This window comes from Linepithema humile, chromosome 1 (genome assembly GCF_040581485.1).
Source record: "Linepithema humile isolate Giens D197 chromosome 1, Lhum_UNIL_v1.0, whole genome shotgun sequence".
In the NCBI taxonomy this organism is placed as follows: domain Eukaryota; kingdom Metazoa; phylum Arthropoda; class Insecta; order Hymenoptera; family Formicidae; genus Linepithema; species Linepithema humile.
In genome coordinates this window covers 23,209,814-23,225,916 of record NC_090128.1, presented here as the reverse complement: position 1 = coordinate 23,225,916, position 16,103 = coordinate 23,209,814, and the positions used below count along the sequence as shown (strand labels likewise).

General features: G+C 37.6%; 3 protein-coding genes across 13 annotated transcripts in view; 1 reads left to right on the top strand and 2 right to left on the bottom strand.

The window, feature by feature from the left end:
• The window catches only part of LOC105675837 (insulin-like receptor), a 53,765-nt gene extending 47,189 nt beyond the window's left edge, over positions 1-6,576 (bottom strand). For all 7 annotated transcript variants that reach the window (XR_001101314.2, XR_010889732.1, XR_001101315.2 and 4 more), the window contains exon 1: positions 5,781-6,576. The gene's annotated coding sequence lies outside the window, so the exon portion shown is untranslated. The remainder of the gene's footprint in view (positions 1-5,780) is intronic.
• A 138-nt stretch (positions 6,577-6,714) lies between these two features.
• On the bottom strand, positions 6,715-9,606 carry LOC105675821 (major facilitator superfamily domain-containing protein 12-like). Of its 4 annotated transcripts, XM_067353389.1 has the most exons (8): positions 9,452-9,469; positions 8,888-8,978; positions 8,393-8,718; positions 8,031-8,310; positions 7,825-7,939; positions 7,387-7,752; positions 7,061-7,314; positions 6,715-6,870 (listed from the first exon to the last, which is right to left on the bottom strand). In XM_067353389.1, exons 3-8 carry the CDS (start codon positions 8,580-8,582, stop codon positions 6,750-6,752), a joined length of 1,326 nt encoding a protein of 441 aa, XP_067209490.1. In that variant the 5' UTR covers positions 8,583-8,718; positions 8,888-8,978; positions 9,452-9,469; the 3' UTR covers positions 6,715-6,749. The 4 variants fall into 4 exon arrangements, with proteins under 4 accessions (XP_067209490.1, XP_067209492.1, XP_067209488.1 ...); XM_067353391.1 differs by lacking the exon at positions 8,888-8,978 and having other exon boundaries at positions 9,467-9,606; XM_067353387.1 differs by lacking the exon at positions 8,888-8,978 and having other exon boundaries at positions 9,452-9,592.
• Positions 9,607-15,819: 6,213 nt separating this feature from the next.
• LOC105680036 (protein dead ringer-like) overlaps positions 15,820-16,103 on the top strand; it is a 121,460-nt gene continuing 121,176 nt past the window's right edge. For both annotated transcript variants that reach the window (XM_067353971.1, XM_067353969.1), the window contains exon 1: positions 15,820-16,044. The gene's annotated coding sequence lies outside the window, so the exon portion shown is untranslated. The remainder of the gene's footprint in view (positions 16,045-16,103) is intronic.

Sequence of the window (16,103 nt, the reverse complement as noted above, 5' to 3'; positions counted from 1 at the left end):
GGCCACGACCGCGACACGGCAGCAGCCTCGTGTCGGCTGGACGTTAACCGCACGCTGATGCGACGCATAGTACATTATATATTCCGGTGCGTAGTACGTTGGCCACGCGCATCGTCACGTACGTATGTGCATACACGCAAATGCGTCGCTAATAAGCACTTAATCGAGCAAGCGCGAGGTCACGCGCATGATAACAGGAAGGCATGCGCCGCCGCCTTTACCGCGAAGAGAACTGACTGCTGTCGCCGCGGCGTCGTCGAGGGGTTGAAACGCGAAGGGGTAAGAAAGTGCGCAGTAAGGAAAGAAACCTGGACCCCGCCCGCCGCCGCCGTCGCCGCCGCCACCACCGCCGTCGCCGCCGCCATCCACGCTGCTCCTCATCGCATCGTCGACTACTCCGATGCGATTAATTATTCGGATCTTCTTCTCTCGTGATCGTCACTTCACTTTTTCTGCTCAAACGGTGAGAAGAGAAATTGTGAAAGAAGAAAGCAATAAGATGATGGAGAATCACTTGCAATTTAGAAAAAGCTCGTACTAGAAGATTCTATGGTTCTTTCGAGGGAAGCGTACACGCAACTATACATATGATAATATGTAATGCTGTCCCACAAAGAAAATAATACAGAGAGAAATCGAGATATTCGCTGGCCGGCAAATTTTAGCGACTACCTTAAGAGAATGACGCAATCTCGGGAGGGGAATTTAGGACCATGGAGCCGCCATCCAACGGTGAGCGTGGAAACCGTCTGAGCTGTCTCTATTGTACGCGATGATCAACGGGAGAATTTAGTAACACCCCCTCGTTCATTAGCATCACTATATGCCGTAGTACATAAAGCTATATACGTCATATACTACGCCATACACTAAGCCATATTTACTATATGTGCGACTATATTTGTCAAACGTATGCATCGCCTATCCAATAACAAGTCTGCGGAAAATCTATCAAATGCCAGCTCTACAAGGTTCCTATTTAGCGACTACATGTTAATGCTTGCTATTTTTTAATTCGTTAATTAATGATAATTGAAGAATGTTGCCCAAGACACTTGACAAATTCGACATCGATCCATATAATCGAGCGCAAATGTTCGCAAATTATACGTCGATCTCGTTCGCCAGGCTGCTCGGCAGGGTTCGAACGATATCAAATGCAGAAGGCGGCGAAAAGAAGAACAGCGATAAAGGGATGGCAAACGCTCGAGGCGATAATAGGCTGGTTTATTAGCGAGGAAGATACGGGCTCTTACGATACTCGCTTAAGTACAAAATACCTACGCCCGAAGGCAAGATAACATGCGGCAACGCTGTTTATAAGTAAGAGCAGTGGTATAAAACGAAAAACAAGAGAAATAAGAGTAGCAAAATCGAAAAGGGAAAAGTATAGAAATGAGAGGAAACAAAAGTAAGCTATATTGGTCGGTGCTTCAAACAACTTGGCGAAATGAGAAAAGAACAATAGAGTACATGTTCGGTGATGAAAAATTCTTTCGTGGCTACATGATGAAAACCTCATGATTTGCATACGTCGATGGAAAGGAAGAAAAGAAAGCATGAGTTGCAAAAATTATCAACGCCGCATTTCAATGACGGAGTCTACGGTAGAATCTCGGTCTCAATGTAGCGTGTCGAAACAACGCAAAACAGTTTTAGGAATTCTGCGGTATTCTCAAAGTGCATACACGTGCCTGAATGAAATATAGTTCCTGGAAAGAACGCGCAACACACACCACTCGCGCACACATACACACGCACGCGTGTACATAAATTGCATACACGGTCTCAGCGCGGTTTACATTTTAACGGCTTCATGTCGGGCGGTCACCGCTTCGCCGGCGTTGCTTTTTGTCATTAAAATTTAACAACGGAAAACCGGAGGGAGCAGCGCGCGCAGCGTACTTTCGAGGCACCCGATATGCGTTGCAGTCAAATTCCAGGATCTTAGGCAAAACGCACGGCGATCGAAATGGGCGGCGCGGCGCGAATGGAGTCTTTCTTGCGTGAAAACGCTGATTTAGCGCTGATCGAAACGGTATTTGGAAACACCTTTGTAAAATATCTTTAGTTAAAACACGCTCGTAAAAATCTTCGACAAACGCGCCTTATCGAGTAATGAGTTTTTTGATAACCACACGTTAATCGTATGCAAGCTGACAGAGATTAGTTAACGACAAAGACACGAAGTAGTCGTCGCGAGAACGAAAATAAAATAAAGACGTGTTACTTCGTTTAAAATAAAATAAAAAAAATAAAAAAAATAAAAAAAAAATGCCGCGATTCCAAATATTTAATTTTCAAGAAACACTTATATTTTTCGATACAGCTGTATATTTCTATTTATCTGAAATTTAAATTTATGTAGAATAAATTAACGTCTTAACAGACCTATTACTGTCCTCGAATTTGAAATATAGACTTTTTCCAACTGTGTCAACTTTAACGACGTGACGGAATATATGTTTAAAATTAAATTCTAATTTCAACTGCAATCATTTGCAATCGAACGTATTTATGCATGTGGTTATTACAAAAGACTGCTTACTCGTTTAATTTATAATAAGAACTATAAAGCAAGTGACACAATTCACAAGTACTCGCAGCAATACAAACAAATTAACGAATTAGCAACCAAGTTAAGACACAATCTCTAAGTAACCGTGCTATGTATACATTCGATGCTGTTCTCTATAAATCTATGGGGATAATTAGATTTTCCGTGTCGCACGCCTGAATAGAAAGTTGAAATCTTGTTAAAGCGAACAAGGACACGGTTGCAACGTTAATGATAAGAAAAAGATTATTTATGACAGTAGCAGCGATAGTTGAAGCAACAGCGACAGCTTTATATATTCTACGGAAAATTTATAGAAGATTGCAACGTAAACGGAACATTGGACATGCAACACGAGATGCATCTCGTTGTCGGCGAGAATGAGCCACGCTCTTAACAATTATCGACAACCCGTAACGATCCTTGAGCAATCGTCCGCACGCGAAGGGAACTAGATATTATGTAGGTTGTTGGAAAATTCTTCACTCGCGCGGGCTTCGCGCATAATCATTTACTATTTTAGAGTCAATTTTCGCTCTGATTCAGCTTTTGATTCGAGAAAATTTTCCATCAAATTTTACTGATTGCAATGTATCACGAATGTTGACGCGGTTATTCGAAGCTGTGCATTCCCTTAACATAACAATACTAGGCAATCGTTCAGTTGGGCGCATGTGCCCTTGGTACGCGTTAATAGTGCAACAGCGGTGACATTCCGTGCCATCGTTGGCGTAGTACTCTCGGGGAGGGAACAAGCTATCCAATTACGATACATGACGCGAGCGAAATCGACTGCCAGGCATCATTGCTGTTTCTACGAATTCATATTTTCAAAAATAATGCGCAATAATAATTTCTTAATTACAAGCTATTCAAAAGAAAGAGAATCTCAACATCCATTGTTCAATTCAAGCAAAATTCCAATCTTTACATTTCATATTTTCTTACGAATTCAGCACGATAAACGTTGACGGGACAAAACAGCAATAATTTCGGAAGTACTCTTGTGGTATTCGATAGAAAAAAATTTGAGAGCAGTATCGCTAATATTGTTACGAAATAACAGTCACGAGTTCATTTTTTCCGGTATTTTTTCATTCATTCCGGAATAAAATGTTCTAACAAAAATTGTTAGTATTTTTATGACTTGTAATAACATTTAAGAATAAATCGCCAGCATTTATGAGAGATAATAAAACGCGAATACGGTTACGAAACGTACTTCAACGTTATTACTGTGGTCGTTAAAGTCGGTCGTCAATAATCCAATACATTTTTACGAATATTCTCAAGGCTAGACGTCTCGCAGACACTTTACTCATTTCACCTTAGTTAACGTATACACTAGGCAGCAAATTTTGCTGATGTCGTAAACGTCATCGTCACTCGTGCTGTTTTATGTTGGACTCTGTTCCGCCAGCTTAATAAAAAAGCATTTAACAACAAAGTAGCGCGCAACAATTGATGTCGATTCTCAATCAATACAGTCGTATCGATTTCTACGTTATTCGACGATTATTTTACATGCATCAATTGTTTTTAATCCTTCTAAAAATAATCCGCACAATGCTTCTTTTACAAATGTTTTTTTTTCCAATATTTCAAAAGTTAGAGATATATGATTCTTATTTTGGATTCAATAACTAGTAGAAAACATTGGATATGTCATCGTTATCAATCAAATGTTTCTTATCAGAAGTTAGCGACTAGAACGTTCGATCGATACTCTCCTGCCGTCGCACCGTTCGCCAACTCGAAAATAATCGCGCGAAGGAACGGCCTCCATTTTCGGACGATACGGTGCACCGCGGCTACACGAGAAAGGGTTTCGCGCGACTTCTGAATGCGTTTTGCCAGCTTATAGTGCGCTTGCAAAAATATACAAATATGCGTTGTTTGAGTTGAAATCAAATTGCCATTAATGTAATCTTAGACATCGGAAATTGCGATATCCGGTGTGCGCGAAACGCGATCATGTGTCTGGTATGCAAACGTAGGTGTACTGAATATCGACGATGCAATTTTCCAGGAAATTGACTCGATCCGCGCGAGAAAGCGCGGAAGAGAGGAAAGAGAGAAGGGCAGCGTTTATTGCTGTCCTACAGGGACGAATTCAAGGACATGTAAAGACAACGCAATAAATCGAGGATGGGGACGCGAAATATGAATAATAACACAGACATAGGTTTGAGAGAAGAGCAATGTGTATAATAATAATGATAAATATATATATAATAATGATGTAAGAGTGTAACTCGGAGCAGGGAAGCAAGCTGAAATCAGGCCCGACCCTCTCTCGAGTTTGGGACGACGTCATCGCGACGTTCGCTCTCCCGACGCGACGGCGCGGCATGGAGCGGCGGCGAACGAGGTTAGCCGAGCGACCGCGAGGTCAGTGACTAAAGAGAAAAATATCGCGGAACGCGATATAACCGTCGCCACGCTGCTTTCTGCCTGTCGACGCGCCGATATACATGGGGCCACTTACACCGGAGGAAATGACATTGCGAATCTCGCAGCGAGATTCGTGGAAACACGACGAGGCGTTCCGCCGCCTCCGCGTTTCCTTCCACGAAAAATCAACATCGCCGCCTCCCCTATATGGAACTCGGCGGCCTTTTTCTCCTGCCGCTCCACGTTGTCTATCCTTCCGCACGAACAAACGAGCAATTTTCGCGGCGACCTCGGAGGCCATTGATACCCGCGCTGTGCGAGAACCGACGAAAACACGCGTGTTTCGCGGAAGAAGCACTTTATGTGCGCGAGCTTCGTGATGCCGAGCCGTGAGAGGAGCAACGCCCAGGAGCGATGCATTGTCCTGAGAAAATTTCGCGTGCTAGTCGCGCACACCTTTGCCCTACTCCTCCCCCCTCCTCCTGCCAAACGATCTATCCTGTCCGATTGAACGCAAGGAGAAACGCGATTCAAAGCAACTTTGTAAAGCAGAAAGTAGAAAGAGAAACGAAACGTAAAGAGTAAATATTCTCGCGACGTAAGTCGAAAACGAATATAAATGTTTTGCGTCTTTCGCGGAGATGTTTTCCGACACAAACATCTTTTTGGAACGCTGTTAGTATATCGCACGTTTGCGACATTTTTTCGCGATAACAGTCAAATTGCTTCGCAAATACGTCATAGATAACAGAGACGAATTAGTGACTCGCGCGCGCCTGCGGCGAAAAAACGAAGACGCTGTGAAAGAGAAAGCAGAAAGAGGTCTCACCGAAACACGGCGTCCAGTCGGGAATCTCAAGACGTCTCGTGCCGGAGTCATCACCGCGGCATTATCGACGTTGATAGTTGCTCCGCTCCTTTTTGGACACGATTGTAAAACCGCTTCCTCGTTAGATCCGGGACACTTTTCTCGGCAAACCACGAGCAACAATCACTCGCGGGCGCACGTACGCATAATAAACGAAACGGGCCGTGAATCAAGTCGGTTCACACAGTCTGAATTAATCCGTAAATTTTTTTCTTGATCACTTTACCAACGATACAATGTGATTTTCAGACGACGACGCGACGCGTCGTTGCGCGCGACGGTACGATACGCCGCGTCGTTGAATAAATATCGCGACTACTCGACCGGGGCGCAGATTCCCCGCGCGACTCACACACAAGTTGTTTACTAGAACGCGCACCGCGCCATGCCCCATGAACGTGCGTCCACCCCCGTCCCCCCGTGCCGGCCAAGCAAAATAAGCATCTGCGCAGTGGCTCGTCGCTCGTCTACGTATCCCCTCTTTCTCGACGCTCGCTTTGTACGCGCGATAAAACGAATATCTGCCTTGACGTACTACGACGCAATCGCGAAGAGCCAGCGTGTAACGCGCGAACAAGCGGGTCATCGTACTCCAGCATCGCCGCCATGACACTACACGCCATTCGGCTGAATCGTCGCCCTTACGTCAACCGCACACATAGCGACATCTTGTGCATTTTAACAAAGCTACGATGTAATAATTACACTCGATTAATAATGTATCAATTGATAAAAAAAAAGTCGATAAATACGAAAAACGCTAGAATTGGTTTAGTCTTGTTGCAATTATGATAAGATAACATCACGAATAAACAAAATAACGTTATGTACTGTGAAATGTTTTTAATCGCTCGCTGTCTGACGGCAGTGTTAAATGAAAATAAATAATATGATGTAAAAGCATCAATTTTGTCATTGTTTTAAATTGTTTTAAGTCAGACAACGTGATACAGAGAGCAAAGTAATTAGTCCCAGAATCATCGAGGAAGCGCATACGATGGATAACGTGTCTCGATTATACGTAGGACAAAGTTCCTTATTGCTACATCTCCTAAAAAAATAAAAATATTGGAATAATTAACTAAATAATAGAATAATTATTACAATTTGCGTTATTAACATGAAACCCAATGAATATAAATTTTCCAGAATAGAGTTGATTTAATGTTTATTTATGATCAATATTATGAATGTAATTTTGTAATTAAAATTCGCGCAATCATTTTACGGATATTACTCACCATTTCTCGATGAGTATCACCACGAAACCAGTGATGATTTTATCGAGGAAAGTGACAATGGAATACACGAGCGCGCTACGTTCCGTTCTTGAGCCGATTAATTCGGCGGTGACGCTCAACGCGGTGACCATCGTAATAGAACTTCCCGCGCCAATTAATACGGCAACGGCGTATACGACCGTCGTGTTACTTCCGACGAATTCCGTAACCACAGCGGCTATTATACCAATTATAGCGCCAAGAAAATAACAAAACTGCAATTCACAAAAAAAACAAAAAATACATTTAATATTTATCTTTCTTTTTTTTTATTATAAGAAAATTACCTTGGTACCGCAGGTTCTGTTGATGTATTTAAGTAGCAAAGCGGCTGCGAATGAAGATACATACGAAACCAATGGCACGGTAGCCAACGCCTGTTTGCCACCAACCTTGGTCTCTTCTATGTACAGTGGCAAGTATACCGTAGCGAGAGTAATGAACAATCTACTTGCTACGTACAGCATCGCAACTCTTAACAAAATCGTAATAGCGACCCATGATACTCGGCGGTTTGAGAAATTATCCGATGTTCTAATTCCTTCTTCGACGTTTAATTTTGAAGATGTTTGTTCCAAGAGATTCGCTTTTAAAAGAACGTGAAAAAAGACCGTTGCGGTCAGTCCAAAAGTCGTGAGGACTAAAACGATATTCTGTGAATCAAAGTAAACATTGATTAGTACTAAAACTTCTTTTCAGCGCACATCTTTTTTCTCTTTATATACCCTGAATTTATAGTCATCTTGTTGATCCAGCTGGACCATCGACTCTCCATTGGTTGGTAAAACTATCCATGTAACAGCAAAAACTACCACGGCTGCACCAACTTGGGCGGAATATCTGCAATTAGATTTATCTTGAAATAAAGAGGTCGAGTGCCTCGTTACTAGCAGTTCCCACGTTCTCAAAAGACATTACATAATTCACATACCTTATCGCGGTCAAATCAGCTCGAGCTAAAAGAGAATTAGTTAACGAGGGAATCATTGATAAATGTGAGATTTGCACAGCTGCCCAACCCGTTTGAAATATCGTAATACTCGTCACGTATAAAAACATTGCGGTCGTAGACGAATTGGCGAAACCGCCGAATATTATGGGAAAGCTCAGAGTGACCATAGTGGAACCGACGACGTGCCAGATTTTCTTCTTGCAGTATCGATCGACCAGAAAACCAAATACAGGTGTCATAATTGCGTCGATAACTTGTCCTTGAATAAAAATTGTTCAAACATTAATTAGTGGCCGTTAATTATGGTAGCGTGACAACGTAAAAAGTACTTTGACGTTTACCTAATAGTAAAAGCGCACCGGCGACGATAGGTTCTAACAATGCCACTCGTTGAAGATAAATTAGAGTGTAAGAAAACCACATTGCAGCCGTCAAATCGTTAAAAACATGTCCAAGAGCGTAAGCAAATTTTGTGGATGTCGCCAGCCTTCCGGTATCCACGAGAGGTGCTCGCTCGTTGACATTATCCATTTTTAAAAGTTTGTGTTTTCCAAGATGCAGATAAAGACACTTTTACGATTTTAGTAAATCCATTATGAAATTATTTCTCTCACTTGCGCCTTTATATATATTTGTAAAGCTATAATAATTATCTTCTAATCATTCTCTAGAATAAAGAGAAAAATAAGATAGTTATTAATGTTGTAATAACTATAATGTGTTACGCGCAATTAAAATGTAAATCAAATTTTAAAACGACTCTGTAGCGCGAAAAGATTTCTGATAAAATATGATGCAAACATAAAAAATTAAATAACAGTAACGATCCATCATACTCAATAAAAATGTCTATGATGACGCTTTTTCTCTCTAAGGCAAGCCTGTGGCCACCGTCCCTTTCACTTGATTGAATTTTGCTGCGAGTTACTTTAGAACAATTTCTTGTTAGAACAGTTGCGTAATTATAAATAATAACACATCTTATTACGATAATAACGCGCCTATTAAGATTCAACAATTTGGATTTAATTATGACTCATTAAAGCTGATATAATTTAACTCAATAACATAATTTTAACAAAGATATCAAACCAAAATGCACGCACGCACATAATCATAAATAACAATTTGTAACACAAGTGATTAAACAGCGATCTAATCTCTCTTTTGTGAAAAATACAATAGATTATACACAATGTTGTACACATATATTTAAACTTTGAAGAAAACAAGTTATATAAAATGTATGATTCAGATAAAACACCATCTTGTCCACACATATTTTACTTTACACTGAATAAGGCTTTAACAAACGCTGTTGAAGACATAATCGAATCGAAAGTTATGTGATATATCTATTCGAACTATATCAATGTTTTATACGTGCTTGTAAAAATTACAAAAATTGACGCTACACCACACGCTGCGATGGATAATCATCAGATACCGGTTGGCTGTCCAGGTCGCGTGCAAGTGAGAGACTGAGCTCTGAAACGTGCACTGGACGACCTTCTTCACAAAAGATTATGTTAAATTACCGAGATATTACGACATAACATCAGCAATACTGATAACCGCAATCTTATCAGTATGTGCGCTACCTGAAAGACAAACAAATCATAACTCTCATTAATCTTTTTGACGAACCTCTTTCTTTGATTTTTTGTACAAAAAGTGTCAAATAAATCTAATTTTTGTGTGCATGATGAACGTTATATTTAACGTATAAATTATTTAATATCAATGTAGATACTTTAATAATTTTTTATGTGGTTAAAATATTTGTTTTTATTTTTAAGAAATATACATATAAACATTAAATTAAGTCGTTATTTATATATCAAGAATTGCAAACAATGTAATCATAATTTCGTTAAAAAGAGTAATATTTCAAAGAAAACATTCTAAAGAACTGACATAAACGACAATATTGCACACTGGACAGAACAGGCCCTGTAATCTGAGATGGCAAAAGAGAAACGCGAGTGAACAAACACGAAAGAATCGATACCAAACAAGTTCTTATACGGTCTCCCGGTCAGGTAACCTAGCAAACTATGGTCAACTCTTTACTTTTCACAGTATAATTGCAGTAATATAAAATGTGCAGTAATATAATATGCATATGTAATATATTTATGTTAATTTGTAATTAATATTCATAATATTAATGTACAGATGTAATATAATTATTATGTAACTGTAACTGGATATCTGTTTTATCATAATTATGTATATATATAAATAATTAATAGCTAACAATAGCTACGCATGCATTGCACCATAATCGTTGTCATTGTTTAATTTTTATTTTTATTTGAAAAATTGGCTTATATAATAATAAATATCTCAATTTTTATTAGTAGCAAACAATGACATAGTACTCAGCAAACACTAATCAACAATAACATAACATCTATGTTATAATTTCCCACTCTACAACTGCAATATAATGTACGTAACTATTATATTTGAGTGGAAAATTATAACATTTTGATGTTACTGTTGGTTAGTGTTTGCTGAGTAGTTAGATATCAAGTATATTACTCTCTAGTGTTAGCCAAATGTTAATATTTGATGAAATGTCGTTAAATGTAGTAAAGTTTGATAAAATTTATTATTAATTTGCCAACTTTTATTAATTTATGTATACAACTTACATTTTATCAGAATCTAAAATGTGAATTATAAATAGAGCAATAGCTAAATGGTTATGTTAGATAGTCCTGATAAAGATTATAATAAAATTCCAATAAAGAAAAGTATATTGTACCGATACTTCTTTAACCACTACAAGAAAGGACCTTTTTTCGTGAAATGCCTGGTATTTAAAAGATTCTCGAACTCTGCGATACTCATTGGGCGGTATTCATAGTCCGTTCTTATATTTAAAATCGTCTTAAGCACGGACTTATATTCGCTCTCTTCGTCACACATAGATTGTGTCTGACGAAGAGAGCGAATATAAGTTCGTTCTTAAGACGATCTTGAATATAAGAACGGACTATGAATACCGCCCATTGTCTGTGAAAGAAGAGAATCGTTTGGTCAAGTCAGTGATGCGATATTTCCCACAGCGGTCCCGGCTCCGCTGCCTCACACAACCTTACAGAAGCGCTACGCACGTATCCGTGTGAGCTCGGCCGTTCAACTAATGAAAGAGAGCGAACGCTCCCTTCCACCGAGCCGACACAACAGACGATAAATGCATGCTACTTGCATGTTAAAAGCAAGCGTTACTGATTCAGAAAAGAAATTCTGAGGCGAGTGGCTGGAATATTAGAGATCACCTGTTCGAAACCTGCTTCGTGCAACTTTTTTTTCTTTTTTCCACATTTGTTTCTAACATAGTAAATTATTAGATAATATTTTTTTGCCCAAAAAAATAATATTTTCTATTTATTATTAATATTCGCATATATTAAACTAACAATTTTAGAAATAATACAGATCTGCTATTGTTAATAGAAAAATGAAGTTATTTTACAATGTTGCAACAAAGTGCTAATTTAACATATGCGAATATTTTTAATAAAGATAAAATAATTTTTTTTAGCCAAAAACATTATCTAATAATTTACTTAAAATAAATATCAAAAAAGGAAAAAAAGTTACAAAATCACAGTTTTCAAACACGAGATTTTTAATATTCTTGCCATTCGTCTTACTCGTTTAGCCATGCTTGTTATTTTACATTTATCAACATAAAAGATTACACGCTTGCAAAGCTTTTAATTATTTATTTTAAACTACTGCATATTAGCAAGAGTTACTGCAGTAACTACATATACATGTACTGTGGAGATTAGTGGAGGAACACAGTAGCATATTAAAACTGCAGTCAAATAGATGTAGATTGGTAATTTTATTAATACTATTAATAAGTAGTGGTCTTCCGCACCACCTTTGAGGTTCCACTTATGGCGCGTTCGATTTTTTTTTAAGTGGATCGTCGCCTGGAGCTCTATTGTACCACTTTTTTTTACACCTGTTATTTACAGGTTAAAATAATTTACAGTAGTTGACACTGTATTTTTGTATCTATATACTTACTGTACTTTGTATATTCACTGTACTTGTACTTTTGCGCGTTGCGCGTATATTGGCGAGTTGGGAAAATTACTTACTTTATAATTTTTTATAAATACAAAATATATTTTGTATTTATTATGCCTGCAATGCTATCAAGAGTAATGAGAAATACAAGGTGTCCCATTTTAAACAATCCACTCAAATATCTCAGAAACACCGAGTTAAATAATAAAATTTTTTAAATAAAAGTTGTAGGATTTGAAGAGGGAAAAAATATAGGAATATTTGTTTGACCTTGGATGGAAGCGCTTCTGAGATTTGAAGGTCATTTTTATTTTTTTAAATGGAACCACTTTAATTTTTTTATATAAATCGATTTCTCATAATATTTGTCGTAAAAAGTTATAAAACTAGGATGGCCGAAAATTGAATGGTTTACAAGATATTTTATACTTTAATTTGACATAATTTTACATAAACTATAAAATATCTCGTTAAATATTCATTTTTCAATTATCTTACTTCAACACTTTTATGCACAAAATAATGAGAGGAATCAATTGGTATAAAAAAAACACATAGTTGTCTTTAAGAAAAAATCTAGCAGAGCTATATTTAAGCTATATTTAGCAGATATAATATAATATACTTTCTTCTTAAATATATATACTTTTTACTTAAAGTCAACTATGTATTTTTTTACACCAATTGATTCCTCTCATTATTTTGTGCATAAAAGTGTTGAAGTAAGATAATTGAAAAATTAATATTTAACGAGATATTTTATAGTTTATGTAAGTATGTGGTTTCATTTAAAAAAATAAAAATGACCTTCAAATCTCAGAAGCGCTTCCATCCAAGGTCAAACAAATATCCCTATATTTTTTCCCTCTTCAAATCCTACAACTTTTATTTAAAAAATTTTATTATTTAACTCGGCGTTTCTGAGATATTTGAGTGGATTGTTTAAAATGGGACACCTTGTATTTCTCATTACTCTTGATAGCATTGCAGGCATAATAAATACAAAATATATTTTGTATTTATAAAAAATTATAAAGTAAGTAATTTTCCCAACTCGCCAATATACGCGCAACGCGCAAAAGTACAAGTACAGTGAATATACAAAGTACAGTAAGTATATAGATACAAAAATACAGTGTCAACTACTGTAAATTATTTTAACCTGTAAATAACAGGTGTAAAAAAAAGTGGTACAATAGAGCTCCAGGCGACGATCCACTTAAAAAAAAATCGAACGCGCCATAAGTGGAACCTCAAAGGTGGTGCGGAAGACCACTACTTATTAATAGTATTAATAAAATTACCAATCTACATCTATTTGACTGCAGTTTTAATATGCTACTGTGTTCCTCCACTAATCTCCACAGTACATGTATATGTAGTTACTGCAGTAACTCTTGCTAATATGCAGTAGTTTAAAATAAATAATTAAAAGCTTTGCAAGCGTGTAATCTTTTATGTTGATAAATGTAAAATAACAAGCATGGCTAAACGAGTAAGACGAATGGCAAGAATATTAAAAATCTCGTGTTTGAAAACTGTGATTTTGTAACTTTTTTTCCTTTTTTGATATTTATTTTAAGTAAATTATTAGATAATGTTTTTGGCTAAAAAAAATTATTTTATCTTTATTAAAAATATTCGCATATGTTAAATTAGCACTTTGTTGCAACATTGTAAAATAACTTCATTTTTCTATTAACAATAGCAGATCTGTATTATTTCTAAAATTGTTAGTTTAATATATGCGAATATTAATAATAAATAGAAAATATTATTTTTTTGGGCAAAAAAATATTATCTAATAATTTACTATGTTAGAAACAAATGTGGAAAAAAGAAAAAAAAGTTGCACGAAGCAGGTTTCGAACAGGTGATCTCTAATATTCCAGCCACTCGCCTCAGAATTTCTTTTCTGAATCAGTAACGCTTGCTTTTAACATGCAAGTAGCATGCATTTATCGTCTGTTGTGTCGGCTCGGTGGAAGGGAGCGTTCGCTCTCTTCCATTGGTTGAACGGCCGAGCTCACACGGATACGTGACGTAGCGCTTCTGTAAGGTTGTGTGAGGCAGCGGAGCCGGGACCGCTGTGGGAAATATCGCATCACTGGGTCAAGTAAACGTCATAAAAACAATTCTATTATGTCGCTTATTATACAAACGTTTTAAGATCGACATGCCATAATAGAAGCTCTCACGATGGCCGAATGACGCACGTAACGTCAAACATATCAATTATTGTTTTGTCCTTCAGTCGATACTGAAGAACGTTACTTTGATGAAAAATGCGAAGATAACTGCTCTCATGTCTCTTTAATATCGATGACTGATATATTTTGCCTGTAAAGGCCGGAGCACAGACTTTTACATAAAGCATAACGCATAAGCATAAGGAAATTGATTGGTCTATATATAAGCATAAGCAAATGCATAAAGAAACGGACCAATCAATTTCCTTATGCTTATGCTTTATGCAAAAGTCTGTGCTCCCGCCTAAAGGGTATATTCACATAAACTTGCATAAGCATATGCATAAGGAATGGTCCATAAAAAGATGCACATAAGGAAATAGATTAAATTATCTTAAGCCTTAATCAGACTATGCAACTTGTTGCAGCAATTCGTAAGCGATCTAGTAAACTTCTAAAAATGCATCATATTATATTCGTGACGCGTCGGCATCATCCGTCGCGTCACGAATTAACCAATCAAAACATCCCATTTTATTCGCGCGGCAAATAATGCAATAAAATGGGATGTTTTGATTGGTTAATTCGTAACGCGACGGATAACGCGCGCGTGACACGCTCAGTGGGAATTCGCCAATATAGCACACAATGAGCGTATTCAGCGGAACAACACGCTCAGTAGCAATCGAACGTGATTGGCTCTTACTTTTAGAGCCAACAAATCAACAGCGTCATGCAGAGGAAAATCTAGTAACTCAACTGTTGAGTCCGCTGATGCGGCCAATATTTCTAGTAATTTACTAGTTCACTGTGTTACGCGCGTCACCTTCCGACCATTGCGAGAGTTATTTTGACACCACAGTTCGGAACGCGTACCGCGAATATCCTCTGAACTCTCTTAAAACATATTTTGTACGTTAAAAGTAAATAGTCAGTACGAGTTTCTGTCGGGAGTGTCGATTAAAGTGACGGGCGATTACTAGAATTTATTATTTACCAAAGGTATTTATGATTAACGACATTTTGTTTAGTGATTTAAATGAATGACTTGAGAGAATACAGATTTCGTTGTCACACAACAGAGGCGTTCAATATAATTAAATTTTACGTAGTGTTTTGAAAATGTAGCTTATTTCGATATGATTATTATTTTATCGGAATTAAATTGAATAAAACAATTATCATTGTACTTATATTCATACGATGTCGCGTGTACGCCCCCAGAATATTCATTTTTCTTCTCGCTCGCTCTAAGTGTGTGTGTGTGTGTGTGTGTGTGTGTGTGTGTGTGTGTGTGTGTGTGTGTGTGTGTGTGTGTGTGTGTGTGTGTGTGTGTGTGTGTGTGTGTGTGGTGTGTGTGTGTGTGTGTGTGTGTGTGTGTGACATCGGCGACAATATCTTCCGCTCCACTGATTACAGTTATATGTGTGAACGCGTTGCACAAAGCGAATTTGATGTTGGAGTTCCGCGACGTAGCATAAGGTCTGTTTTTTATAGCTGAACTGGCTGCACTAGTTCAGAGTTTATCTTTCTCCTTCCAATGTGGAGGGAAAAAGATAAACTCTGAACTAGTACAGCCAGTTCAGCTATAAAGAACAGACCTATAATTACGATTAAATCTACGATTTCACATAAGTGTGTGAGTACACTTTTGTTTAGTAGTGCGCGTAATTAATCGTGAATAGTGAAATTATTCGTTGATTCTTCGATGGAGCTGACACGGAAAAATTGGCACAGTTTCCTAGCTGGTAAATATGATTATTTATTTCTTATTGAAATATGTACATAATTGTGATAACATGCAAAT